At 37.9% G+C, this 27,109-nt stretch overlaps 1 protein-coding gene across 1 annotated transcript in view; it reads left to right on the forward strand.

Annotated features, from left to right (window-relative positions):
- Positions 1-27,109, forward strand: part of LOC109055435 (TRAF2 and NCK-interacting protein kinase-like) — a 71,432-nt gene that overhangs the window by 36,910 nt on the left and 7,413 nt on the right. The window contains exons 4-21 of the mRNA XM_042773658.1: positions 883-1,008; positions 4,988-5,098; positions 5,199-5,289; positions 6,147-6,277; positions 8,883-8,937; positions 10,648-10,726; positions 11,085-11,260; positions 12,728-12,794; positions 12,891-13,089; positions 14,918-15,028; positions 17,183-17,269; positions 18,366-18,581; positions 22,338-22,502; positions 22,803-23,048; positions 23,644-23,771; positions 23,863-24,002; positions 24,902-24,999; positions 26,869-27,044. Coding sequence (XP_042629592.1) covers positions 883-1,008; positions 4,988-5,098; positions 5,199-5,289; positions 6,147-6,277; positions 8,883-8,937; positions 10,648-10,726; positions 11,085-11,260; positions 12,728-12,794; positions 12,891-13,089; positions 14,918-15,028; positions 17,183-17,269; positions 18,366-18,581; positions 22,338-22,502; positions 22,803-23,048; positions 23,644-23,771; positions 23,863-24,002; positions 24,902-24,999; positions 26,869-27,044 — 2,402 coding nt within the window. The remainder of the gene's footprint in view (positions 1-882; positions 1,009-4,987; positions 5,099-5,198; positions 5,290-6,146; positions 6,278-8,882; positions 8,938-10,647; positions 10,727-11,084; positions 11,261-12,727; positions 12,795-12,890; positions 13,090-14,917; positions 15,029-17,182; positions 17,270-18,365; positions 18,582-22,337; positions 22,503-22,802; positions 23,049-23,643; positions 23,772-23,862; positions 24,003-24,901; positions 25,000-26,868; positions 27,045-27,109) is intronic.

The following is a 27,109-nucleotide window of genomic DNA, read 5'->3' on the forward strand; positions in this document are numbered from 1 at the left end:
CAAATAATGCAATTCTGGTCGATACAGATAAGCTGTTATTTTCTTGATGTCTGATAACTGATAAAAGAAAAAAATATAATTTTATTTTCTTTTTTTGTCAAAATAAAAAATAATACAGTAAGTAATAAAATAAGTTGTTTTAAATGATACAAGTGAATTTAGGCATCGCGACATTATAATTTACTGAATAAAAATAGATTTTTGAGATATGCTTAAGATTTGATTTAGCATTATTATTATTACTAGTAGTAGTATTCGCAGCAGTAGATTATTAGTGTTTTCAGAGATGAATTTTAAGTAGGCATAAGATAATGAAAAAGATAATCTAAATGTAAAAATATCGGAAATGAGCATGAACACTTAAATATGTCATATTGACCAATAACAATGCATTAAATATCTGAGTCTAATAGACAATAATAAATATGGTAAAAAAAAGGGATATTTAAAACCCTCAAGTAAACACAAATGCCTAGAAAAGTCATGTTAATTCATTGGTCGAGTGATGAGGGAATCCAGGTATCAGGATGGGTGTTCCTGGAAATTATGTGTTTGACCTGAAGTGAGTGAGAGAGCAGATAAAGACAGTTGTCATTAGCTCAAATAGCTGTATCCTGCATGCTCTTGAGAAGAGCTCATTGAGTTGGTGGGCTTGAGGGGCTCCCTGAGGGACACTTCAGTCAGGATGTAATTCTTGGGGTCGAGAGCTAATACTGTGCTCTCTGCCCTCCTTCCTCCATCTACTTCACGTAAAAGCACCTGCATCTGTAAGTGGGCCATCAGCCCTTATTATAGGTCACTAGAGTGGTCCCACATGCCTCAAGCTTTACTTCAGAGAGTAGGGAGATATCCCATGATTCCCTTCTGCATGTGTCTTGACAGGAGGAAGAGGAGGAGATCAAAGCTGAGATCAACATGCTGAAGAAATACTCTCACCACAGGAACATCGCCACCTACTATGGTGCCTTCATTAAAAAGAACCCTCTTGGTGTGGACGACCAGCTGTGGGTGAGTACCGTGTCCCACAGTGCCAGAGGAGATAGAGAGAGCGTATCCATCTGTGCTTCAAACACACTGCTCTGTGTATATGTGGTCTTTTATGGGCCCATGGGGAAGTGAATGATAAATGGGCCTTGAATGAACATTGATGAACAGGAATCAAAGCACCGTTGTCTCGCCTACAGACTTGTCATGGAGAGTTAATGGAGCTCTGTGCTGGGAAAAGTTAAGGACTTTTTAAAGGCTGTGAAGCCTTTTTATAAAGATTGGAATAACAGAATGTGTCTATTTTTATCTACTCTTCACAGTGTTTCTGCTGAGTTGTGTGTTAATAGGCGCTTGAATGTAGTGGCTGACCAATATAGATTTTCCAAAACCCAAAGCCAATATTTAGAGATAAGGGTGGCCTTTAAAGATATAATTATGATAGTACTATAAATCAGTGGTTCTCAACCAGGGAACCGGGTACCACTAGAGAAGGTTTTTTTTTTATATATATTTAATTTATTAAAATGATATTATTTACAATGTTTAAAAAATTGTAAAAAATATATTTTATTTTTATTTTCTTCCTCAATAACCATTTTAATGGAAAACATGCGGTTCTTAAAACTTTTGGAGTCACAATATTCATTTTGGTTAATTATTTTAATAAACTCTCAGCTTGTGTTAATAAAGTGGTTTTATAATTAGCAGCTTTGTCATAATTACAGCAGAAATACCAGAAGTAATATAATAGCCTATATGGGCCTTTCAAATATTGTGTTCAACAATTGTTGGGCCTTCGCTTTAAAGAGATTAGATTGGGAAACACTGCTATAAACAATAATTAATTTAATTATACCAATGAAACCAATATGTATAATTATTTTTATTTTTTTTAAATAAATGAAACAAACACTTATTTTACACAAAATTCACTCAAGGCTCACTAGAAAATATTTAATAATACTTTTCTATTACCATTTAAGCAACCACACTATTTGTAAAAAATTATGACCGGAATTCTCTACATGATCTGTCTTGTGAAACACTGATTTGTCTGAGCTATGATTCTAAGTAAACTTGGGTGAGAAAATTGATATAAAATCAATTAAATTTAAAACTTGGAAGTCATTTTCACAGTTCCAGTGATGTAGTTACTGTACTCAGACAAAAGGTACAGAACTCTCTAAGGTGGTTCCCTTTCAAAAGGTACTAATATGTAGTTTTTACCTGAAAGGTACTAATATGTACCAACAAAGATGTACCTTTTTACCTTTTGTAACTTAGGGTACCACCCCAGTGACAGCTGTTTATCTTTTTTTTTTTCTTTCTGAGAGTGTATAATGAAGTAAACTACTGATCTCAGTAATAAGTCAAGAGAGGGCATTCTTTATGTGTGCTGTCTAGACATATTCTTTCACTCCATCTTTACTTTACTTTTCTTGTCCATATTTTCCTCTCCTACCAACTCTTTCCCTCTTCCACTTCCCTTCTCTTCCTCAGCTGAAAGACAGGACAGGTCTGATAGTGGCAGGGTAATTTGTGTTGTTTATCAGCGGCTGCAGGGACACACAGGGGCACGTAGATGAAGCACTCCACCAATAAAGATAGACATCGCGGGAAATGAAGTGCATTTGTGATGCATCTCAGCTCTGAGTGACAGCTCTTGAATGGGCAGACCTTTCAGATGAAGGGTGACATTCCCTCTGCTGTAAGACTCTAGGGCCACAAACCTCTTCAGCATTCCCTCTGACCTGCCAATCAAAAGCCCAAAGACATAAAGATTGGGAAAGAAGCTTTTTGCATGATCAAGTGATTGAAACCCACATTCAATTTTGGTCCTGCTCCCTGGCACTCAAAGCTTCAGAGCTGCTCTTGCATAAGCACTTTCTATTTTGTGATTGCTCACACCGACTTGCTTGCACTAACTTAACACATCAGTTAGTGCAGTGGACTCTAAATTAAACTTGAAGCCTATAAATTACTCCTTCAGTTTTGTCCTGGTGCACAAAGATTAGTTTGCAGCACAATGCACATTCTTTTCAGTCTGTTGAAGAGGACATGGAGGCAATGAAAGTCTGCCCTTTAAAAAAGACCAGCTTACACCAGCGTGTCATTTTCACATTTCTTTAGGCTGGTTTTTGCTGGACGGGCTGTTAGAGTTCCTTTTCAAACAGCAAGGTTGACTAAAAAAGGCTTGTTTGGTAACATAGACGTAAGGGTGGCTGTTTCATGGAGTGGCGAAATGTTGAAGGGTTTACTGTTATATAGAACAAACAAGAATACTAACATTTAGCTATTTTAATACAATTTAAGTAATTCAGTTAATAATATAAGAATTTTTTATGCTTTTAGATTTATATTATTCACATATTCTTTAGCTGGTTTCACAGTGTATGCTTGTCTTTTCAAAGCAGTGAACTGAGGTCATTGAGTTTTGATACTGTTGAGATCCATGTTGCTGTGAAAATGCCTAAACATCACACCGTCCTACTGTATGATGCAATTCTCTGTCTAGGACACGCATTGGTGCTGAATCACGGCGTATGACTGAATGTGATAGTCTGTAAAAATAAGTCAGCATCATAAAATAGAGAAGCAAAACACAGCCTCATCAGCAGTGCTCAGTGATCTCATTCTTCCTCCATTATGGCATCCTAGACAGAAAAATACCAAGTTTATCATGATTCATAAAGTATTAAAGAGGTCAAGCAGCACATGATGTTTCTTTGTGTGTTGTTGTGGTTTTGTATCTCGTAAATGGATTATAATTTGCTTAGACCTCAAGATTACTGAGCTTAACTTCAGCTGTTCTTACACAGTGCTTTTGTCCTTGATTAAACCTCACGATTCTTAAGGGATAGTTCAGCCATAAAATGTTGTTGTCGTTCAATAGTTCACTCACCCTCATGAATTTCTTACTTCTGTTGAACACAAAAGAAGATATTTTGAAAAATGTTGGTAACCAAACAGTTGCTGGTAGCTATCGACCATATTATTTTTTGGCTACCAACATTGTTAAAAATATCATCTTTTGTGCTCAATAGAAATTCATTAAGGTTAGTAAGGAAATTAACTTTTTCTTCAATTAATCTTCCAAGGATGTGTGACAGTCTTAGTTTGAATTTAAGTTTGAACTGTTATTGTGTTCCTTGTTTTTTTTCATTCTTTTCTTTCCACTCTATTCTATCATTCTACTCTATTCCTCATTCTATTTTGGTATGTTTTGTGTTTTTTTTTTTTTTTTTTTTTTTTGTTGACCACTTCTAGATTTATATAAGACATGCACTTCTAGATTTATAATCAGTTACATCTTAAATGATATTCACATCAGATATTAAAGTGAAAATCCCACCTGATCTCTTGTGCTTGCCAGCAAGTTACGTTCTTGCAGCCAAATCAGGTCCAATTAAAGCCTGAGTGATGCGGTCTTTTAAACACTGCACGTCTTTGGTCTGAAAGACATGGACTGGTGGGAGAGGAGGGGATCAGAACTTCAGTGCATGACGACGGTGACAGGCCTTCCCTCCTGTCTGCTTCATTTATGCCAGCATCCACTTGCATATTAATGGACAGCTCCCACACGCCCTCCCTCTCCCTCAGCCTGCGGTTGAGCAGTGCTCAAAGATTTATGTCCTCCATTTGAATGTCCCTACTTGGGTGTTTGTGTTGAATGCTGCGATATTTATCATGTTTTTTAATGATCTGTGGGACTTTCTTCTCTGTCTTAATATATAATAAAATCCACCCAGTGCTCAATTGGGCATAATCCCCTGAAATAGTAACAGGCTGATTAAAGCAGGCAGCCCCTATTGTGCTGTTTGTTTGGGAGTGTTTGCGGTTTAAGTGAGTTGTTCTAATATATTTTTGATAAGCAAAAGGGAGGCGGGGGTAAAATCAGGTTAAATGGGGCAACTGCACAGATATGAGATTCAGGGAGCTAAGAGTTGTTGAAAGGATGATTGAGATTTGCAGGAGTTGACTTGCGTTGTCACCTCTACAGCTGGTGATGGAGTTCTGTGGCGCAGGCTCAGTGACAGACCTGATCAAGAACACCAAGGGCAACTCGCTGAGGGAAGACTGGACTGCCTACATAAGCAGAGAGATCCTCAGGGTAATAGTTACAACCTAGTAACAACTTAGTTTGTGAATGAAGGATTCTGCCATTCAGTTGTCCTTTTTTCTCTCCTAATTCATGTTTGTGTCTCTTTCAGGGGCTCACTCATCTCCACCTTCACAAAGTCATCCACAGAGACATCAAAGGACAGAATGTGCTGCTAACAGAGAACGCGGAGGTCAAACTAGGTAAGAGCACAGCCCTGTGGCTTGGATGACTTTGCATAGCATTTATGGTCCTCGCTGTGACTGTGCAGAGAAGGTTTCAAAGCAAAGGAATGTGAAAGAAACACAGCCCAGCAATGCTTATGTACTATTGCCCTTTAGCAGCGCCCCCTTTAAGGCTCAGCAAGGAAATTAGAATTGACTGTGAGACAGAGTAGACTGGATCAGAGGTAAATCAATTAGCCTGTGTGGGGTAAATAATTGATCATCCTTTAGTTGACAGTGCTACTCTAACTTCATAACTACTGTATGCTGAAGGCTGGATGCTAAAGATTTGTGACTATGAAAGGAGCTTTTCAAAACAAATTTTCTTTTCTCTGTCTCTTTGCCTTGAGAACATTTGTTTTTATCTAATCTCATTACATCTCGGGGGTGAGGCCAATTACCTGAAAGCACAGGAACTCGCATGTCAGCGCACCTGTTTGATTTATCACGTCTAAATGTTTTACATTTTCAGTTTAGCATGTCTAGTTAAACTAGTTTCTTACTGTATGTAATTCAAATTCTTTACGGAAAGACATCTATCTAGTTAGCTTGCAAGGCACTAACCACAACTGCAGCAGCTGTTGATTTATTTTTTTTATAAATGTGGCGCTGTAGCTTATTGTATAAATGTATTAAACTTGGTCTAGGCTAGTCCATTGAATGCACTGTACTTCTATCCATCACAGCCTTGTTTTCATTCCTGTTAAATATGAAATATGGTGCTACCCTGACTAGTTCTTACAGTTAGTCCCACCTGTTGTACCTCTGTAGCTCTCAGCATTTGCCTAACACTGATCAGACTGCTTTTCTCTTCATCTATTTCATCTCAACCCCAGTGGACTTTGGTGTGAGTGCACAGCTGGACCGCACCGTGAGCCGCAGGAACACTTTCATCGGCACTCCTTATTGGATGGCACCAGAGGTCATCGCGTGTGATGAGAATCCTGATGCCACATATGACTATAAGGTGAGCTCTCCTTACTCAGAAATGCATAATCTGTAACATATGATATGCTGTTCTTGAAGTGATAATCAAGTGTCTCACATATGTGATTCATTCATATACATAAATTCATTTTGGATGTTGCTGTGCTGCTGCAGCCAAGAAAAATGCTGCTCTAAAACAGCAAAACAACAGAGCGCTTTCATTTCAGATTGGTCTGCAGTGATTTAGCCGAGAGGAGAATATTGATCACGACTCCTCAGTTTACTCAATACACGTGTGAGCATATGCAATCAAAATCTAATAAACTCGTCTCTGTAACAATTTAGTCACCATTATCCACAAGTCACTCACGCTAATACAGTGATCTGTGCTGCGGCTGGCAGCGTTGATAATGTCACTATAACAGGACACGCAATCATTCTCCCTTTTCCTGTCCAAAGAAATATTGGCCTGTTTCTTTTTAGAATTAGGCTCTAGTCGGTTTCAATGCATGTTTAAAAAATCATCCCTGGTTTAACTCAAAGCTCAGACAAATGTAAAGAAAGACAGTGATTTTATTGCAGTATGAAATATCATCTGTGTGCAGCGGTTTTACTCACTGCCGCATGGCATTTTAGATTATCATATCAAATTTCTTGCATGTCATAGGCATAATGCTCAGCACCACTGATAAAAGCCTATGCTGTATTAGGTTTGCCCACCTTCTGTTCAGATTCTTTTTCCTTTTTCACAAATCCTCTGTGAAAGGACTTTCGAACAGTTTAAGTTTAAATATATGAGCTGTTTTATTTTTGTTCATTTTATTTGAGATTTGATATTTTTTTCTAACACTGTTACTAATATTTAATTAGATTATAATTATAAAAATTAAATAGACATAAAAAATACTATTAAATAAATGTTAAATAAACAAAAAAGGGTCGGAATTATGTTGCTTCTTGAGGGTCACAATTTTAAATAAAATTATTTTTTCTTGAGATGGAGTGAAAATGCAAAATGTGGCAGATCTAAATAGTATGTTTTTTGATCATTAAAATTAGATTATAATTAACATGTATTTTATATTGATTTAGTTACTGCAATTAGTTTTGTTTTGTTTGTTTTTATCACCACACCAGATTTCTTTATTTTTTATTAGAAAATTGACTTTTTGTCTGATTTTAATTAATTGATTGTAGACAAGAAGGTCAAGACCAGTGAGGTTTTTAAGGGGAATACAGACATTTGCTGTGTTTAAAGCTAGTTACTTTTCATGCTAGGTTAATTATGTGTTGGAAAATAATTGATTTAATATTTAATCTAACTTTTTTTTTTTATCTAATGCTAAAAAAGTCACAACTGCCTTGGAATAAAAGAGAGCATCAACAGCATGAGTCTATCTTTAAGTAAACTATCACTCATTATGTTTTGAAATGTAATGCAGACAAATCATAAACAGATTTCGTTAGAATCCATCAGACTGTTTCGTTTTTTACTGACAGCAGTTCCAGAGAAACTGTCAGGCAGCCAGACTTCCATGGAAGAGAAACAAAAGGTTATCACACCGGTTTGTTATTTACGTACCTGTGGTTATGTTTGAATGTAGATAGAAACAACAAAGAAGTGAATCTGGGTTGGGTGAGTTATTGAGGCTATAAAGCGAACTATGACCGTTTTAGATTAATACTGATATCCCAGCGTCTAAATAAATGAATTATAGTAGCTCTTGCGAATACCTGATACACCCAAACCTTTGAACAGGATCAGGAATTAACCAGTGCACTGGGAAAAATGTCTTTGAATGTTACATTTTAAAAAATATATTTATATTTTTCTATTAGGGATATCTTGTGACTTTGGGAGAGCCTCCTCCAACATGATAGCTGTCAGATTTGTTCTGTATTCACTGTCTCAGAGACGAGTGTTAAATGTGGAGTTAATAAAAGTGGATTTTGATGGAAAAAATGAAAATCAGTTCAATTACATCAACATCTACTGCATAATCTAACATAAGGACCAGAACATTTTTGCAGAGGGTTTTGTTGACATGCTGTGTGTGGTATTGGTGAATTGGTAACACTTTAGAATAGGGAACACATATTCATTATTTACTAAGAGTTTTCCCTGAACTAACTCCAAAATTGCTGCTTATTAATAGTAGGATTAAGGTATCTAGACTGTGGTCATGCAGAATAAGGCATTAATATGTGCTTTATAAGTACTAATAAACACTCAGTATGCTAGTAATATGCATGCTATAAAGCAACTAGTTAATAGCGAGAATTGGACCTTAAAATAATGTGTTACCACAATTTCTAACACTTCCTGTGACCGGTTAATGACAGTTTTGCCAACAGTAGTCTTTAATGATGGTAATACAGTAACACACAAGCTGTTATGGCTTATTTATTTTGTAAAACATCAAGAAGATCAAGACCTCTTAGATGGGACAGAGTAATTTCATACAATTTTAAGGGGCTTACAGACATTTAATGTGTTTAGAGCTAACTAATTTTTTTTTTTTTTTACTAGGTTAATTTTATGTTCGGTAATAGTTTATCTAATATTTCTAAGCTTCATTTCTGTGATTGTTTTAAGTTTTTGGGTTCCTTCTCATGTGAAGTGTCCTCTCACTCTTGTGTTTCAGAGTGACCTGTGGTCGTTGGGAATCACAGCCATTGAGATGGCCGAAGGAGCCCCACGTGAGTAAAAGGATTCACTACTTTATGTATATTGGGGTTTATGTTATAATAGAAGAGGTATGGACCATCCAGCGTTACATCAGGACAGGACTATTTCTTTCTTCAAGGGAATCAAAGCAGAATCCTCATTTATCATTTTTGTGGAAATTTAACACAAAAAAAAATGTTCATTTAAAAATATATTTAATAACCCTGAAGCAGTGCCTGCGCGGAATTAAATACTTTGCAAATAAATGTGTCTTCATTCTAAACTTATTTTATTTTTTTGATGGACGCAAGCCAATGCACATAAAAAGAGGCCGTATGTTGAGTCACTGAAGCATATGTGAATGTCACAGACCTCTTCCTTGCATCAGTTAGATATATAAGACTGTCCTCAGCCGTCAGAGTGTGGACAGGCTGCGTTAGCTGCTCTCAGTGGAAGGCTGTCTCACAGATGGCTGAGCAGTGAGGGATGGGCAAAAGGGCAGGCAGACTGTAGTGATCTTGTCCTGGCTGGAGAGGGGAATAATCCTGTAGGAAGTTGCCCTGGGAGGGTGGTACTGCATTGGCCAGGCGACAGAAAGCTGCTGGGTAGTGCACTTGAGGACAAAAATGATTTTTTTGAATTTATTTTTTTAAATGTAGTCCATTGGAGAGATGACTCACCGTTGTGACTGCTGACAACAAATGGAAATGTGTTTTAGTGTTTGTGCATGTATTTTTGTTGGCACTGGCATATTGGCCCTTGGTATGTAGCAATAGGTCTGTGTCCAAAAGTGGCATTACTGGTCAATCTCACTAAGCCTGACCGTCCTCTAGTTTGGAATGAGCTTGCCATCCTTGGTGTTTGTGTGTGTGTGTTTGTGCGTTTATTTTTTTTGGATTTTGTGTTTTGAACTCATTGCACCTGCCCATGTAGTCTGATACTTGGCATCTGCGTCTGTTCAAGCCATACAATTCTATTCCAGAGTTGGTATTTGCTTAATATTTGTTGAATTTGTTTAAAGCAAGCTGTTGGACTTTACCAACAGGTTGAAAATTGAGTTTTTATCCTCTTGTTGATGCTTGATGTTGTTAATGAGCATTTTTATATTGAGGCATGCTGAAAACGAATGCAGCGCATATGAGAAATATAAGTATTTTTTAGTGTCAGTTCAAGAAAGCACTTACAGGTTGTATTACCAGAACTACATGCTTTGACAATGTTCACATCACCTTTTAAATATGACTCATATCATGCACTTGTCTGAGTAGGCAGTGCTAAGAAGCTGACCTACATGTGTAAAACACCCCACCCTGGCATATTCATCCTAACATTAACTTTTGTTGACATTAATGTTAAACTTGAATTCATGCACTCAATTTAAACATTATAATTTGCCTTTTGGTTTCCGTTGTCACTGTTCAAAACAGGTGTCACAACATTTGAGAGCTAATGTATGTCAGTGTATTTTAATTGGTATTGCAAATGGTTTTTTTATTGTATTTTATTTTATATTTTGTGTTGTGTTGTCAGGCACACAAATGGTTTCACATGTGAGTGGGAAAAGTCCAATTTGAGCCATGTTTAACGGCAATGTGAATACAGCCGTTATTTAAAAACTTTTAGTAGCCAGCTTATTATGCATATTTTGAATGGGTGTCATTGTGAGTGCAAAATCCTTTCTTTATTGTATGCAAGGGATATTATTTATCTAAACAATAACATTCTCCTCTCTTTCCCCACAGCCCTTTGTGATATGCACCCAATGAGAGCCCTGTTTCTGATCCCTAGAAACCCGGCTCCCAGGCTCAAGTCCAAGAAGTGGTGAGTGCCCCTCTCTTTTTTCACAAGGACACAAGGACAGACCCCCAGTCTAGCTTCTGCGAGACCTAACAAGATCTCATAAACACTATGTCCAATCTACTTTTAATCATAAAGTCCTGAACACTTTCACTGTTCACTTCATCTGTCACATGTGATCTTCATTTGCTATGTCGGCCCAGTAAAGTGCAAACGCCTTGAGAAAGGTTGCTTGTCATGCTAGACATACAGGTTTTTATTGTTTAACAGCAACTGTTATGTGCATGATTCCTAAACTTGTTAACAAACTCGCTCTTGCCAGACAGCTTGATAGATAAGAAAGCCCGCAGCGTTCCTCTCAAGCTCTTCCTTATATCTGCAGGTCTAAAAAGTTCCAGTCATTCATTGAGAGCTGTCTGGTGAAAAACCACAACCAGAGGCCCAGCACAGAGCAGCTCCTCAAGCATCCCTTTATCCGAGAACTGCCCAATGAGAGACAGAGCCGCATCCAACTCAAGGACCACATCGACCGCACCAAGAAGAAGAGAGGCGAGAGAGGTGAGCCTTATTGGCAACCTTATCCGCTTTATATATAAGCATGTCAAATCAATATGCCCCATTTTCTCTGCAACTAGTGTTCTCGTTACACACTTTGTTGAACACACTAAAACAAATGAGCTACCATGAAGATGGAACAGCCATGTGCAGCACACAGCTGAGAAAATGCCCTCAGGAGATACTCTATCTCTGCTGACATTTAGCATTTATTACATAACACATGACCTCCATTCCCCATTTTCCATTTGGCTCGTCTCCCCTGCCCCATATAACCCCTTAAATTGCTTCTTGAAGTTATATTATATAAGAGTTTAGCAGTATTGCCCTACTCCAAATGGCCATTTTGATGTATTCTCTAAATAAAGATTAAACATGAAGGATGTTGCTGTGTGGTTATAAATAAAATTAAGAAGAGAGCTATATGAGAAAATTTAGACCTAAACCAAAGCATTTTAGTAAATCAGTGAATGTCTGTATTATTAAATATTAATAAAATATACACACTACTGTTTTTTTAAGAAATGAATTAAATTGATCGAAAGTGATAGTAAAACATTTATATGATTGTATTTTCAAAAATATTCAACACAATCCTGAAAACTGATCCTTTTATAAAAATAAGAAACGTTTCTTGAGCAACAAAACAACGTATTAGAATGATTTCTGAAGGATCGTGTGACGTTAAAGACTGGAGTTATGATGCTGAAGATTCAGATTTGCCATCATACATATATTTTGCAAAATAGAAAAAAGAAAAGGTATTTTAAATTATAATATTTCATAATATTATTGTTATATTGTATTTTTGATTAAATAAATGCAGCCTTGGTGGGCACAAGAGACTTCTTTCAAAAACATTGAAAAAGCTTACCGACTCCAAACTTTTGAAAATATACAGTGGCCCCAAAACATATTTGGACACTTCCGCAATCTTAAGTCACAAATTAAAATCTATAAATTTTATTGTATTAAAAACAAAATATTAAACAAAGTATATTAAGTCAAGTTTTGCAGTTATTTTTAACAAATATATTTAGACACAACCAGAATGTGTTCAAATCATTTCTGTCCTCATGCTTAACAATCTGTCTTTTTAATTATTTAAAACCTAACTTCTTTTTTGGAAATGCTTTTTTCAAAAAAAAAAAAAAAAAGTGTTTGTGCTATATTTCTTTGCTGTAAGTGGCACTTATCAGGTATTCTATTAAATGTTGTTTGTCTCTTAAAGGTACGATAGAACAGCTAATTTAAAGTGACTGGGAGATAGGGTGGAAAATAGTCATTAAAAACGAAATTATATTTGTGACTGGTGCTAGAATCCTTGAACATCATAAGTGCAAAATCGTAGAGTATTGGCACTTTAAAAGCAGATGCTTTAAGGACCCCAATGTCAAGGTACCTTACAGGGATCCCATCAGGCAGGGTTTTGCATGTCTGAAATGTGACTGAAAATTTTCACACCTGCAGATGAGACCGAGTACGAGTACAGCGGGAGTGAAGAGGAGGAGGAGGAGCACGACATGGGAGAACCCAGGTACAGCCCACATGAGGTGTTTGGGGTTGAGTACTGGATGAGTGGATGTGGGTATTTGAGACAAACTGATTCATTCAATCATCCATCCCTATACAGCTCCATCATTAACATACCCGGAGAGTCCACTCTGAGGCGGGATTTCCTACGACTGCAGCTGGCCAATAAAGAACGATCAGAGGCCATGCGCAGACAGCAGCAGGAACAGCAGCAGAATGAGGGACACAAGCACCAACTACTGGCAGAGAGACAGAAACGCATCGAGGAACAAAAAGAACAGAGGCGGCGATTAGAAGAGGTATGTCAAAGTGCATGTGCGTGTGTGTGTGTGTGTGTGTGTGTACGTGTGTTTACCACAACTGCCATGGTTTTCACCAGCTGTAGTCTCATAGAGCAAGACTCATTATAGTTTCCATAACTTCAGCTGCTCTGATCTCATATGAAGGGAACTTTTCTTAATATAAATCCATGAATGAGCCTCTCTGCATTTAATGACTTTGATCTGCTCAGTGATGTAAGAGATCTTGGTATTTATATGGAGAGCACCCATATAAATATTTTACCCTTGGGGTGAGCATAACACACAAGACAACTCAACACACAACACAACACAACACAAGACACAAAACATAACATCACATACAACATAACATAACATATTGTATAGCATAACACAACGCATAACATAACACAACACACAATGCCAAATATAACACAACACATAACATAGCACAACAAAACATATAACATAACTTAACATAACAACATAAAACACAACAACAACAACACATAACAACATAACATTAAAACCATTTATTTTACATAACACAACACAAACGCAGACCAGCGTTTCTCTCCCACAGCGAGTGATATCTTTAACACCAGGCTCAGCGTACTGTAGCTTGAGGCCAAGGGTTATTTTAAGGAACATTGCATTGTGGGAAGCAGGAAATGCAGCATGCTAATGATAAGCTTGTTTTCTGTGAAACCTGTTCTTGGAATACTACTACTAGGGCCTGGTAATATATTATTTATAATCACAGAATATTCACAGTGGTTTTTGATGGTTTTATTATGCAATATTGTGACAATTATAATGATTTTAATGCACTTTTTTGTTTGGAGATTAAGAATGTTAAATACTGTTAATAATTATAGAAATAGTTCTTAATAAATAATGGTTATAAAATGGCTTATTGCGTAGCGAAAATCGTGTTTGACTTGATAAGTTTGATTTACAAACATTGCACTACATTGTTGCTTAAATACGTTTACAGTATTCCTTGTTGGTAATTTTTCATTTATTAAAATGTTTTAGTAACATTTATATATGAAATAAAATTTTAGATTTGATCTGTGCTTATAAATTAAAAAATTAAACATAATATAGTTATTATCATTAACTAAAACTCTTAAAAACATTTTTGTTAATTGAAATAAAGCTGAAATGAAATATAAATATTAGAAGAAAGTCTTAAACTAAATGAAAATTAGAAATGTTGCCTTGACAACTAACTGAAATGAGTATAAGACTGAGCACTAAAATCTGGAAATAAACAATAACTAAAATTTAAATAAATCCGAATAGTAATATTTCAATGAAAAATGTTTAAAGTACATAACATAATTACAAAACAAAAGAAACTAAAATAAAATAAAAAAGAAAAGAAAAGATATTATAATATAAATATATTATTTATAATATCTGTTATAATATAAATATATTATTTATAATATCTATATACTGCCTCTACCATTTTAAAGTAAATACATATACGTTTTACTTGTAGGTCTAATAGTTTGAGTTAATATTGAAGTCTGAAAAAAATATGTATAATAAAATAAATAAATAAATAAATTAATTAATTATAAATATATACCATATGTATATTTTTTATAAAAAAAAAAAAATTCTTCATATCACCCAGCTGAATGGCCATTTTACGTACATCCCAATGACATCACATATTAACATATGACACACTTCAGTTGAATTTATTTAGAGCCTCTCTGGACATGAATCCAGAGGACATGAAAGGAAATGCTGTTTTTCAGCCTCTTTACTGTTGCTGTATAAAGACTCAACAGGTTATTCAGCTGCATGATTGTGTGTGTGTGTCTTACAGCAACAGCGGAATGAACGCGATCTCAGGAAGAAGCTGGAGAGGGAGCAGAGGCATCGCTATGAAGAGCAGCTCCGTCGAGAGGAGGAGAGGAGACAGGCTGAAAGGGAGCAGGTACACACACAGTTCCTCTCAGCACTGCTTCCATGACCCAACTGGAAACCAACTATACATTCAATTAATGAAAGTTAATTGTTGTTAAAGTAACATTGTGAATGGCTCTGTAATGAAAATGTTCTGTGGAGAGCCAGATAAGACACAGCAAATGAGCGTACAGCACTCCTGCTTTTCTCTTTACCTGCTCCAGGAATGTGTGTGTGTGTGTGTGTGTGTGTGTGCGCAGCCACATGACCTTGAACCGTTCCCCCACACACCTCATGATGTATGAAGGGACGGCTGACTTACTGACTTCATAAATAGATGAGAATATCTTAGTCTTTTTCTCATTCATTCATGTGGGTGAGGTTAATTACCTCGCCGAGCTGTCCGTATGTTTCTAAGAACGGCTCAGTTAATGGCCACTGTTTTCCAGAGCTCTGACCCACGCTTGCTCACACACCACTCATGCCGAAAAGGTTTTTCCATCATCATCATCATCATCATCATCATCAACATCATCTCACAGAACCCGGCGATTACACTCCCCTCTCTGTGCTCTAACTATCAATGTCCTCTCCCACCTTTATTGTTCTCTCAGGCACGCATTTTCAGGTGTGCTGATGTACAGACTCCCAGTATGCTCTTTCCTTCTCTCCACACACTCACACTCTCTCTTTGTTCATCACACTATCAGCTCTGTTCTTTCTTTTCTCTCCCACGCATTAAACAGGTCTACACCACTTCATTAAATTGTGAACATGGTCTTTAACTTCATATTTTTCCCTATTTTTTCCACACCTCCTCTTCTGTGGCTAAGAACCATTTCTTTCTTTCTTTCTTTCTTTCTTTCTTTCTTTCTTTCTTTCTTTCTTGCTATCATTCTAATGATCAACATATTATCATTCTATCTAGGCAGCTATCATTTTTCTGTGTTGTTCAGTCTAACTAGCTGGCTATTATTCTTAACTAGATATCGTTCTATCTAACTAGCTATTGTTCTATCTTGCTATCATTCAAACTATGATATTATTTAACTAGCTGTTTTTTCAGACGTCCTTCTATGGTTTCAGCTAGCTAGCTGTCATTCTGTCTGTCTGTGGTTTTAGCTGGCTAGCTATTGTTCTTCCTAGCTATAGTTCAATTTAAGTAGCTATCGTTCTGTTTAGATGTCATTCTTGCTATTGTTTTATCGTGCTATCTATCATTTTATTTAGCTAGGTATCTTTTACCAATCTATGGTTCTAGCTATTGTTCTATCTATCATTTTATCTCGCTAGCTCGCTCCCATTCTAACTAGCCATTATTCTATCCAGAGTTTTATCTATGACTCTATATGGTTAGCTAGCTCTCGTTAAAGGGATACTCCACCCCAAAATGAAAATTTTGTTATTAATCACTTACCTCCATGTCGTTCCAAACCCGTAAAAGCTTTGTTCATCTTCGGAACACGATTTAAGATATTTTGGATGAAAACCGGGAGGCTTGAGACTGTCCCATAGACTGCCAAGTAAAATACACTGTCAAGGTCCAGAAAAGTCCATCTGCCATCAGTGGTTTAACCGTAACATTATGAAACTGATTTGGAGAGACACAGAGGAGAGGAATTGTTGAATAAAGTCTTTATTTTTGTTTTCTTTGTGTACAAAAACTATTCTCATCGCTTCATAACATCACGGTTGAACCACTGATGGCAGATGGACTATTCTGACGATGTTTTTCATACTTTTCTGGACCTTGACACTGTTATTTATTTGGCAGTCTATGGGACAGTCTCAAGCCTCCCGGTTTTCATCGAAAATGTTAAATTGTGTTCCAAAGACGAACAAAGCTTTTACGGGTTTAGAACGACATGGGGGTAAGTGAAAAATGACAGAATTTTCATTTTGGGGTGGAGTATCCCTTTTAAGTCCATGGTTATATCTAACTAGCTGTTGTTCTGTCTCGTTGTCCTAGTTAAGACTATATCTTTCTAGATAGTTAGCTATTATTCTAACAGCTGTCATTCTAGCTAACTAGCTATAATTCTATCGTTCTGTTGTTCTATCCATCTCACACTTATTCATCTTCTGTTGTCTTCTCCTGTCACACTTTCACTCTGAATACTGTTGAAACTGGTAATCTCGCTCTTGTTTTTTCCTTTCTTTCTGTCTCTTGCGTCGCGACTGGTAGGAGTATATCCGTCGTCAGTTGGAGGAGGAACAGAGACAGCTCGAGATCCTGCAGCAGCAGCTCTTGCAAGAGCAGGCACTCCTACTGGTAACAGAGAGAAGACACTTGCCTTGCTGTACCCCTGAGCCCTGTCCCTCCTCTCCTTGACCCACTCCTGTGCTGACCCATATAATATCTCTGTTAATCTTTAGGCATCCTTCTGTGCATGTAGAAATACAATTCTGTTTGATTTTGCATTGAAATTCTGTGCTGATTTGTTTTATTTTTCCTTGTGCCTGTAATATATGATAATTAATTTTTGATTTCGTGACAGTGGTGACATATTGAGGAGTGAGATATAAGATATGTTTTAGGCTGGACTTGAACCTGAATTACCCATCTGAGCAGCATGGCTCCAACTTGTTAAGAACACAACTGCTATATACTGTGCTACTTTTTGTACATTATATGGCAGTTGTATATGACTTGTGATTCAGCTGTATGGAGATAGATTTTGATGATTTTAACATTTATGTACAATACATCATGGATATTCATGATGACATATTCATCTACACTACACATTATATCAATGCTGGAATATAGACTGTCTAAACAATACGGATAACAAAACAAGCTGTTATTTCATTAATTTATAGTTGACAGGGAAATCACAGCAGGACAAAGCTTTTTTTATCCTTAGCAAATTAAAACATTTGTTCCTGTGAAATCCCACATGAAGTTTTAAGTGAAACTGGGAGAGATGCAGACCTCAGCAAGAGTTTAGTTCCTTCTCCGCTCTTTTGAAGTTTACAGCACGCCAAAAAGATGCAATAAAAAATGTGCTTTTCATTGTAGCCACTAGGGAGACAAAGGAGAAAAATATAAATTATGCTTCAGAATTGTCCAGGTAGCTTTGTTCTTGAGCTTAAAATTAATTTTTTTTTTAGATATTAGTGATACTTTTTTCTATTTTCTTTTTTTCATCTGTAGCAACATCCCAGATCTCTGTCATCGAGGCAGAACGTATCCCTGGCATGGATTTTGTACATGTTTATTGATCCAGCATGTGCATGTTTTGTTTTTGTATGGTCATTGTGCTTTTGTGGTACTGTGTTTGGATCCATGCAATTGCATGGCCCTGTTTTGGAATAGTTTTTTTTTTTTTTTTTTTTTAACTGTCATAATCTCCTTGTGTCTTCAGGAGTATAAACGTAAACAGGTGGAGGAACAGAGACAGGCGGAGAGATTGCAGAGACAACTCCAGCAAGAGAGGGCTTACCTTGTCTCTCTCCAACAACAACAGCAGCAGCAGCAGCAGCAGCAACAACAACAAGACTCCAGACCTGCAGAGAAGAAGCAACTTTACCACTACAAAGATGCCGTCAACCTCAGCGACAAACCTGCCTGGGCCAAAGAGGTGGGCAAAACTGAAATTAGACTGAAGTTGACCTTTTTTCCGTCACTGCAGTGTAACTTTTTTTTTTTTTGTCCTAACCAGCTGTGACCATGACAAGTACCAGGGCATACTCTGATTTGTCCAAAATCCTAATCCTTATAACTGTACGTTTAACATCAAATATTTTCTGATTGGCTTCACATCATACTCTGTTATGTGCAGACAGACAAATTCCTCGTCACTAGTGACACATTGCATCTGGCTAGGACACTGTGTTGCGCAGAAATGTTTTCAAGCACATTTTTCAGGGTTGTCAGCCTGGCAACTTTTACTGAAAGTCCAACAATACTTGATGCTGAGTCAGCAAAATAAAACTGGACAGATTAACTCTCTTGTTTTATCCTAGCATGTCAGCAAAATGACCACCACAGTCCATTTAAAACACTATATATAACTGAAGGAAATGGTATTTAATGTCTTTATGTGACGCAGCCCACAGAAGAGTCTTTCTTTTTAACTTCATTCTCCATAGTGTTCTGGTTTTGTCTTTGCTTTACTAGGCCAATTGCACACTATAAAACAGTAGGTTTTTAGTAATTAGTAATAACATCTCAAAATTTGTTTTCACACAAAAGCACACACATTAAAGGTGCATTCAGTATTTTGGTGCTAATTAAAAAAATAAATTCAGTGTAGTTTACATAACTTATCATGCTGATCCGCGTTGATAGATGACAGTGCAGTGTCTTACTCTATTGTGGTATTTGTACTACACTAAAACTAGCTAAAGTACTACTGAATGCATCTTTAACACTACGGTTAATTCTTGTCAGCAAACATGGAACTAGAAGATCTTCGGCATGTTGCAAGTTGGTGAACTACGATGTTTTGAGACTTCAGTGTGAAAGCGATATAAGTTTCAGTCTTAGTATGTGCTTGGCCCAGGTGTTTTTTGACGAACTCAACTGTGTTTAACCAAAAAACTCTTGACTCACTGTTTCAGGTCCATTCCCGGCCCTTGAAAAAGAGCCAACCCATCTACATCAACACTTCCTTATCCCCATCCCGCCAGCGTCACCCCCCCCAACGGACCCCCTCAGACCCCACTAAACTGGCTCTCTCTTTAAGCGAACAGATCACAAATCATTTACAGCAGAGGAAGCAGCAGCAGCATTACCCCATCTCCCGTGTCTCAGGCCAGCAAGAAAGTCGAGTGAACATTAGCCAGCAGGTGCGACCGCTTAGGGCCTGCCAAAAGCCTGGGCAGGAGGCCCGCCGACGCAAGCCCAACTCAGTGATCTCTAAACCGGTTAGTTCAGAGAACCTGGCCTCGTCCTTAGATTCGAAGCTTTCACCTTGCCGTAGACTAGATGTAGATCAGTTGCTTCCACAAATCGCCATTAACCAGGAGTGTCTGATCTTCGATGAGGACAGCATGCTGTCCCAGTCAGCCCCGGAGCACTCGCTCCGAGAGATGATGGCCAAAAATCAACGTTCAAACTCGGTGCCATCCAAGAATCTCCTGATGGTGCCGAAATGGGAGTGGGCTGTGCCTCTCGCAACATTCGGTTCAGACGATTTATTTCATGTAAATCGCTGCTCCTCTGCTCTGGACCTGTCTTCATCCCCTTCGGTGGAGCAGCTCAGGCAGAGTTTTAACCAGCCTATCTGGCGTTCCAAATCTTTTGAACGCATGGGCTTTTTTAATGTTCACCGCAAATCCCCTAAACATTCTGATATGGCCACACCGCTCCGCTCTGTATTGCGCTGGATGGGGCTCTCTCCTCGAAGCACACCCAGAGGATCTCCAGCTTCCTCAAGGTCGACATCCCCAGGTAGCCGTCACAGCTCCACGGTCAGCCCCAATTTATCTCCCGTAGGCTCCCCGTTATCCCCCACCAACATGATGACGATCAGGCCCCTCGTCAATTGAGGTGGTCCGTGATAATTGTAAATAGGTGTGAATAGATGTAAATAGCTGTTCCTACAGTAGATTGTTAGATGGCACCTTTTTTTATTTACTGAATGCTATTCCAAAATCTATGTATGTACATTATGCAACTGGCCATTAAGTAGACTTGTTGACCACTCCACGTGTCCCCATTCCTCCTATTCCCATGGCTCTTACTCATCAGTGACATCATGAAACCTCCTCTGTCATTTGTTTGCCCCTGATCCTCCTGATTATGAGCCCCTTCAGATGGCCCACCACCCTGCCTGGATGCCTTCTGTTTTTATGTAAGCCTTAGCAATCAGCGCAGCCCATTGCTGGGTGCTTCTGGGTGCATCGCCCATTGGTGTTGGAGCTCCTCTTTTTCTCTCGCAAGGTGGCATGTGGTGAACTCCTCAAATCATTTTAATTAAACCACTTCGGAGAAAGATTGAAAACTAAAGGTTTAATGTTTAATCTGAAAAGCATCCATCGTGTTTTGTATGTTTTGGGAAGTGTTCAGATTTCTGGAAGCACTCCTGGAAAGCTGAATAAGTGCAAAGCAACAGTTGATTGCCTAATCAGCAAAATCTCATTGGTCTATATTCCAAATCCACATAACAAGAGTGCTGTATGAAAGATGTCGTTTTGTAGGCCAACCCTGAAATTAGCATCAACCTGGTTCAAAACAAGCTCTGTGACTAATAATTATTGCATGTTTTGTTCATCAAGATAATCTTCACAAATGAACAACTTTTATGAATTGAAAAGTGACATTCAAAAAACAAACGGCTTTTATGAATAGAATCAATTGTGAAAATTTCTTGACCTTGTGTTGACCACAGACATTATTTCAGGCTTTTAGCCAAAAAAACCATCGACTTCTGGAACATGGAACATATCATTTCCAGGTTTTAAGACTCTTTCCTGCAGCGCTCTACTGTATATTAAAAATCAAATTTCCGCTTATTGGCTGTGATTGTGCCATGTCCCATAGCAGTTACATGTTCATTGAAAACAGACAAATTTCTTGTTGCATTGCGCTTGGATAGGACACAGAACCAATGTAACCAGTACTTTTAAACACAAATGATGGGTCATAGTTGCCATTTAGAATGCCCTTTAAATAACCTGAATTATTACTCTATACATATCATATCTCCGAGCAACATAAATAGACATATCTCCATCCATCTCCACACTAACCACCCATTTATTTTTGAATCTGACAAGCTGCAAGACACTGAGGTGGTTAACAAGTGTCAGTCTAGTTCTTTGAAAAGATCTGTTGATGAAAACAATAAGCCCTCAAGTTGTGAGAGACACTGAAAGGCTACAAGTTCTTTATACTGATGATAACAATGCAGACACATTCCAAATTTAATAAATACAGTACAAATAAGGTTCTATATAAATGTTAATGGTTACCTTAATGGCTTTCTTAGAAATTAGACAGGAGCTGAAATCCTTTCATCTACAGTAGTTACCAAGCAGTGTCCCTCATCTCAGCTTTTTCTTTACCCACTAACATCCTTTCCATCCTTTCACCTCTCAAAGATCTTCAGTCTCTCTGCTTGTAGAAGGTGCTGGTCTGCTCTAACTGTTTGTTGTATGAATGACCCGATCAACATGCAATGGCTAATTCAGCTTATAGCTGACTAGATTGCTTTTCTCTTTCAGATGGTGTAATAGTTTCAGCTGATTAATTTTAGTGTTTGCTGGTGCATTTCCAAAATTTCTTTTCTGGAGCATTTTTTTAAGGTCTTGCTAGTTTTCGCTGTTTGGTTGTGGTGGCTGAGTTAAACCTGTTGTGGCCTGTTCTTATGTGGCTTTTTATTATTCATGAAGTTGAGGAGCGCTCTAAACTGAACCGCCAGAGCTCTCCTGCCCTGCAGAATAAAGTGGCTAACCGAATCTCCGACCCTTCCCTTCCGCCGCGCTCGGAGTCCTTTAGCAGTGTGGGTATGCAGCCGGCACGGACTCCTCCTATGCACCGCCCTGTGGAGCCTCAGGTACAACATTTAGTTTTGTTTTTGTTCAAAGCATTCACTCTTATTGCTCACTATATCTGTACTGTATCAGTTATTTATTTATTTTTTTATCTTTATAAAAGTTATATATTTTTTCTGTTATCTTTAGTAAATCTCTAAAATACATCCCTTTTTTCATACTGGTCATTATAATGTTGTCATGCATAAATTCACTTTCAGCATTTAAAATGATTCAATTTAATTTTGTAGCATTTATTTTTAGGATTGAAAAATGTGTCAGAATCATGATCTAAGCACTTAATGATTGCTTCCTTTTCTTAGATGGCTCACTTGGTTCCAGTGAGGTCCCATAGCTCCTCTCTGTCAGTCTCTCAGTCATTGCATGATCAGCCAGCCAAGGGCGTTTCAGTCTTCCAGGAGAGCCTGGTGTCCCATCGGCCAGAGGTGCCACGGCAGAACTCTGACCCGACTTCAGAGATGCCCCCTCCGGCCCCTCGCATGGCCAGCCGTGAGGAAAAGCCTGACCGCAGTTCCCCCTGGCTAATGGAAGATGACAATCCTCCCAAGGTCAGAATTATTACAGTAATGAACTTTAAAGATGAACTTTTCTTTTTTCCTATTTTCAAAGTTTCACACCTGAAGAGATTTTGATCATCATTTTGGCAAATAGACTACAGTTCAAATGTTTGGGGTTGGTAAGATTTTTTAAAATGTTTTTGAAAGACTTCTCTTATGCTCACCAAGACTGCATTTGTTTGATTTATAAATTACAATTATAACAGTAATGTTGTAAAATATTATTGCAATTTCAAATGACGTTCTTTTTTTAAATATATTTTTACATTTTAAAATTAAAAAGCTTAATTTTCAGCATCATTGCTCTAGACTTCAGTGTCACATGATCCTTCGGAAATCATTCTAATATGCTGATTTGTTGCTCAAGAAAAAAAAAAAAGGAAAAAATCTTACCGACCCCAAATTTTTGTATGGTAGTGAATGTTTAAAGTACATTAACATGAGACTTTGGTGTGTTCCATATGAATGATTCAAAGACTATTAATAAAATATGCTGTCTCTCTTTGTTGTTCAAGAGAAATGATTGTTGTGATCATGCTATGATCCCTCATCACTGACATTTGGTCATTTGTGTGTTTGATTAAAGTTGTGCAGTACTACCCAGGTGCCCCAGCGGGCCACTTCTATCTCCCCTGCTCTGGTGAGGAAGAACTCTCCTGGGAACGGAGAGTCTGGTGGAGGGGGGCGAGCGGTCTCTCAGCTCATCCGCACCAGGTCAGCTCAACTCAGCTGTCAGTCAGATCACATGCTGGAGGTGTTGCTCTGTTGGTGTTTTGAAGCACTGACTGTATCTTAAACTCTCCAGTAATCCAGACCTGAGAAGAGCAGAGCTGTCCCTGGATGTGGCTTTGCAGAGAACCAGCAGTAACAGCTCATCCAGCTCCAGCACACCCAGCTCTCAGGGTGGCTCCCAGCCTGGATCCAGTGAGAGGAACCAGCCAAAAGGTGAGAATGCTGTGTATTTCTATAGGACTTTCTTTTTGCATTTTATCTTGAGTTTCTATAACGTGGACAAAACAATTGTACAATACAATTATAGAATTCTTTATCATCTCACACAACTTTAACGCCATACCATTTTTACTGGGTCATTCCGTCTAGAGTAGGTTACATAGTGATTAATTCATGATTTTGAGGGATCAAACCAGAAACCTTCTGAAAAGCAGCCTTGAGCTTTAACCACTGCACACCACCATACAAAAGAAAGGCTTTTTTAGCTTTTATTTACAGGTCAAAAGAGGCAGACAGGTAAATGAATGATAGAGAGGAGCAAGACTTGATCCAGGCCAGATTTAAACCTGGGTCCCCGTGAGCAAACCTTTTGTTATAAGCCAGTGTGGGTGGTCATGTTGTGTTATAAGTGACTGATGCAGACGTGGACCTCCCAGAATGCCTCAGTCTGACATTCTCCAAGGGACTGAAGGAGCTGGCACTTGTTTAGACTTCATTCTGGTTGTTTTTGCTGGGCAGTTCCGGTCTGTTCACCTTGTCAGATGTGCAGTACTGCGCTCGTCCTCCAGAGAGTGAAGTGGATGTATAGTATGACATGCTGCATACATTGTTTGCCTGTTTTGAGCACTTGAATTGTTTAGTTCTAGTAGGTGTATTTATAGGCAATTCAAAGATGGGTAAAGTCCAGCTGTTATATCTTTTGTATTTTTCTGTTAACAATAGCAGTAATAATCTCAGTGTTATCATTCTGTTTGAGAACAAGTTGTCTTTCCTCCCTAATAATCAGAATACAGGCCCATTAATATGTTTTTTTTTTTCTTTTCTTTTTACTTTTACATTAGATGTCCTCCAATCTTGAACATGCGTTTACATCCTGTTATGTTGTTTTCCAGGCTCTGGTAAATCAGAAGGATCTCCAGTGGCATTACAGGAGACTTCCAAACCCAGTCAGGAGGAAAACAGAGATTTGAACAAACCTGGTCGACCTGCAGTAAGTTGCATCGCATTGGCACTCATATATTATCTAGCCATTCTTCATTTCCTGTCTCAATATGCACACTACTATTTGAACTTCCTGCTTCGTCTCATTTTTAATCTAGCATTTGCTTGAAGGTGCTTTTAGTTCTCTTTGGACGTAGAAGTGACCTCTAAACACAGTTCTAGACTCAACAACGTTCAGTCGCAGATGCTGTTTTACTGTTGGAGGCCAAATGTCCCACTGGTTACATTGTTCAGACTGTCCTCTCTGCCAATTTTCCATGTGTGAACACTAAAAGCTTTTAGATAAGTGATACACCGAAAAGAAAATTCTTGGCTGAAACTTTGAGCACACCTGACTAAAACTGATATTTAAAATTAGACTTTGTTTGGAATTAATCAACTGTATTAATATTATATTATTGTATTTTTTTTTAATAAATGATCACACTTTTTTCCCTTTAGTTGGTGTCACTAAACTTACGTATACAACTACTTAAATATTACATAATATATATATCTTAATAAATGCAGTGGAAGTCAATTTATATAAAAGTGGCTGCCAAATGCATAAAAGTTCTTAAATTTATTAGCTTATGCATTGCCATGGAATCCTGCCCATGACATTGGCGATACCAGCACCATGCTCTCCTACATTTGCATGAAAAACCAAACCTTATCTTTTTTTATTCTTTTGTGGCGGCGACCCAAGTACTTACTTAAGGAAACTTATGTTTAGTAATTGAAAACAGCTCTCTAAGGTGTGATTAATGTTTGAACAAAGGGCTTGAGCTGTCTACATAATTAGCTGACCTACAATCTGTATTAACCAGCTCCAGCACTCATTATGCACGTCTCTCCTGTGTTTTCTCTCTCCACTGTTCTTTATCTGTCTTGTCACCTGGACCTCAATCAGGGCTGGAAAGCCAGAGTAAGGGTTGGTAACATTCCCATCCATCTTTCTCTCAGTCCCTCTCAATCTAACGGTTTCTTGGCAGAGGACTGTGGGAATTCTTACCTGCTAATCTCAATAGCAATGCTGATTTAAGAAAAGCTTTTCCTCTTTCTCACTGGGCTGGATTGCCAGTGGCTTTGTCAATGGGCTTTTTGTGTGGGTTTGTGTCATTCTCCCCACTTGGCTCAGAGAATCCCCAGCTGTTTGTTGGGAGCCTTGCTGTTTCCATAGCAACTAAAGTTTTTGTTGGGCGGTGGGGTTAGTTAAGGGGTTTTATGTTGGGCCTAGAGCTGGGATTACAGGTCAAATGCAAACTGATTACAGATGACCTTTGCTTGAGACCTCCAAGATACTCAGCAAAACATTTGCAGAGATTAATAGCATTTTCTTTGTTGGAGAAAAAGTATCTGAATGTGTGAGAGAATTTAACAATCGAATCATCTTCTACTTGAGCAAACCTCTAATAAAGTTTGTGCACCTGCTGTGCTGAGTGAGAATCAATGCAATTTGCATTTTAATGACTTTAATCATCCTTATAATGTTGGGACAGCTACTTTAAAATTTGAGTGTTATAGCGCAGTTATAAAGCATTTAAACCTCAGTTAAGCTATAGGAATTCTGCACACTTACTCAAATGAATCAGTGAATCATTTTTGAGCCTGTTAATTTTCTTGAACCATTTAATGGACTGATTAATTTTAGTGAATCAGTTCATTCTAATGGTTCGAGAAAATGAACTGGTTCATTCTAGTGTAACATTCTAATAAACCAATTCATTTTAGTGAATCCTGATGGTTAATTCTGATAGTTTGAGGAAAAAACAATAATGTAACATTGAAAAAAAAATCAGCAACTAAGCTATTGTCAGCTACTGAAGTTAGTAGTTTTACTGTACTAGTTATATAATTATCTCTCTCTTTCTTTCAGGATCTGACTGCCCTGGCTAAAGAACTGAGGGAGTTGCGAATAGATGAGATCAACAGGCCGCCCCTTAAATTGACCGACTACTCCTCCTCTAGTGAGGACTCTGAGAGCAGTGAGGATGAGGATGGTACTGTAGGGCATGATGGCACGGTGCCAGTCAGTGACATCCCCAGGATCATGTAAGCGCAAACCATTAGTTCTCTCTTGTTCCTCAAAATAACATTTATGTCAGAGCTGTGTCTTC

This window comes from Cyprinus carpio, chromosome A2 (genome assembly GCF_018340385.1).
Source record: "Cyprinus carpio isolate SPL01 chromosome A2, ASM1834038v1, whole genome shotgun sequence".
Lineage (NCBI taxonomy): Eukaryota > Metazoa > Chordata > Actinopteri > Cypriniformes > Cyprinidae > Cyprinus > Cyprinus carpio.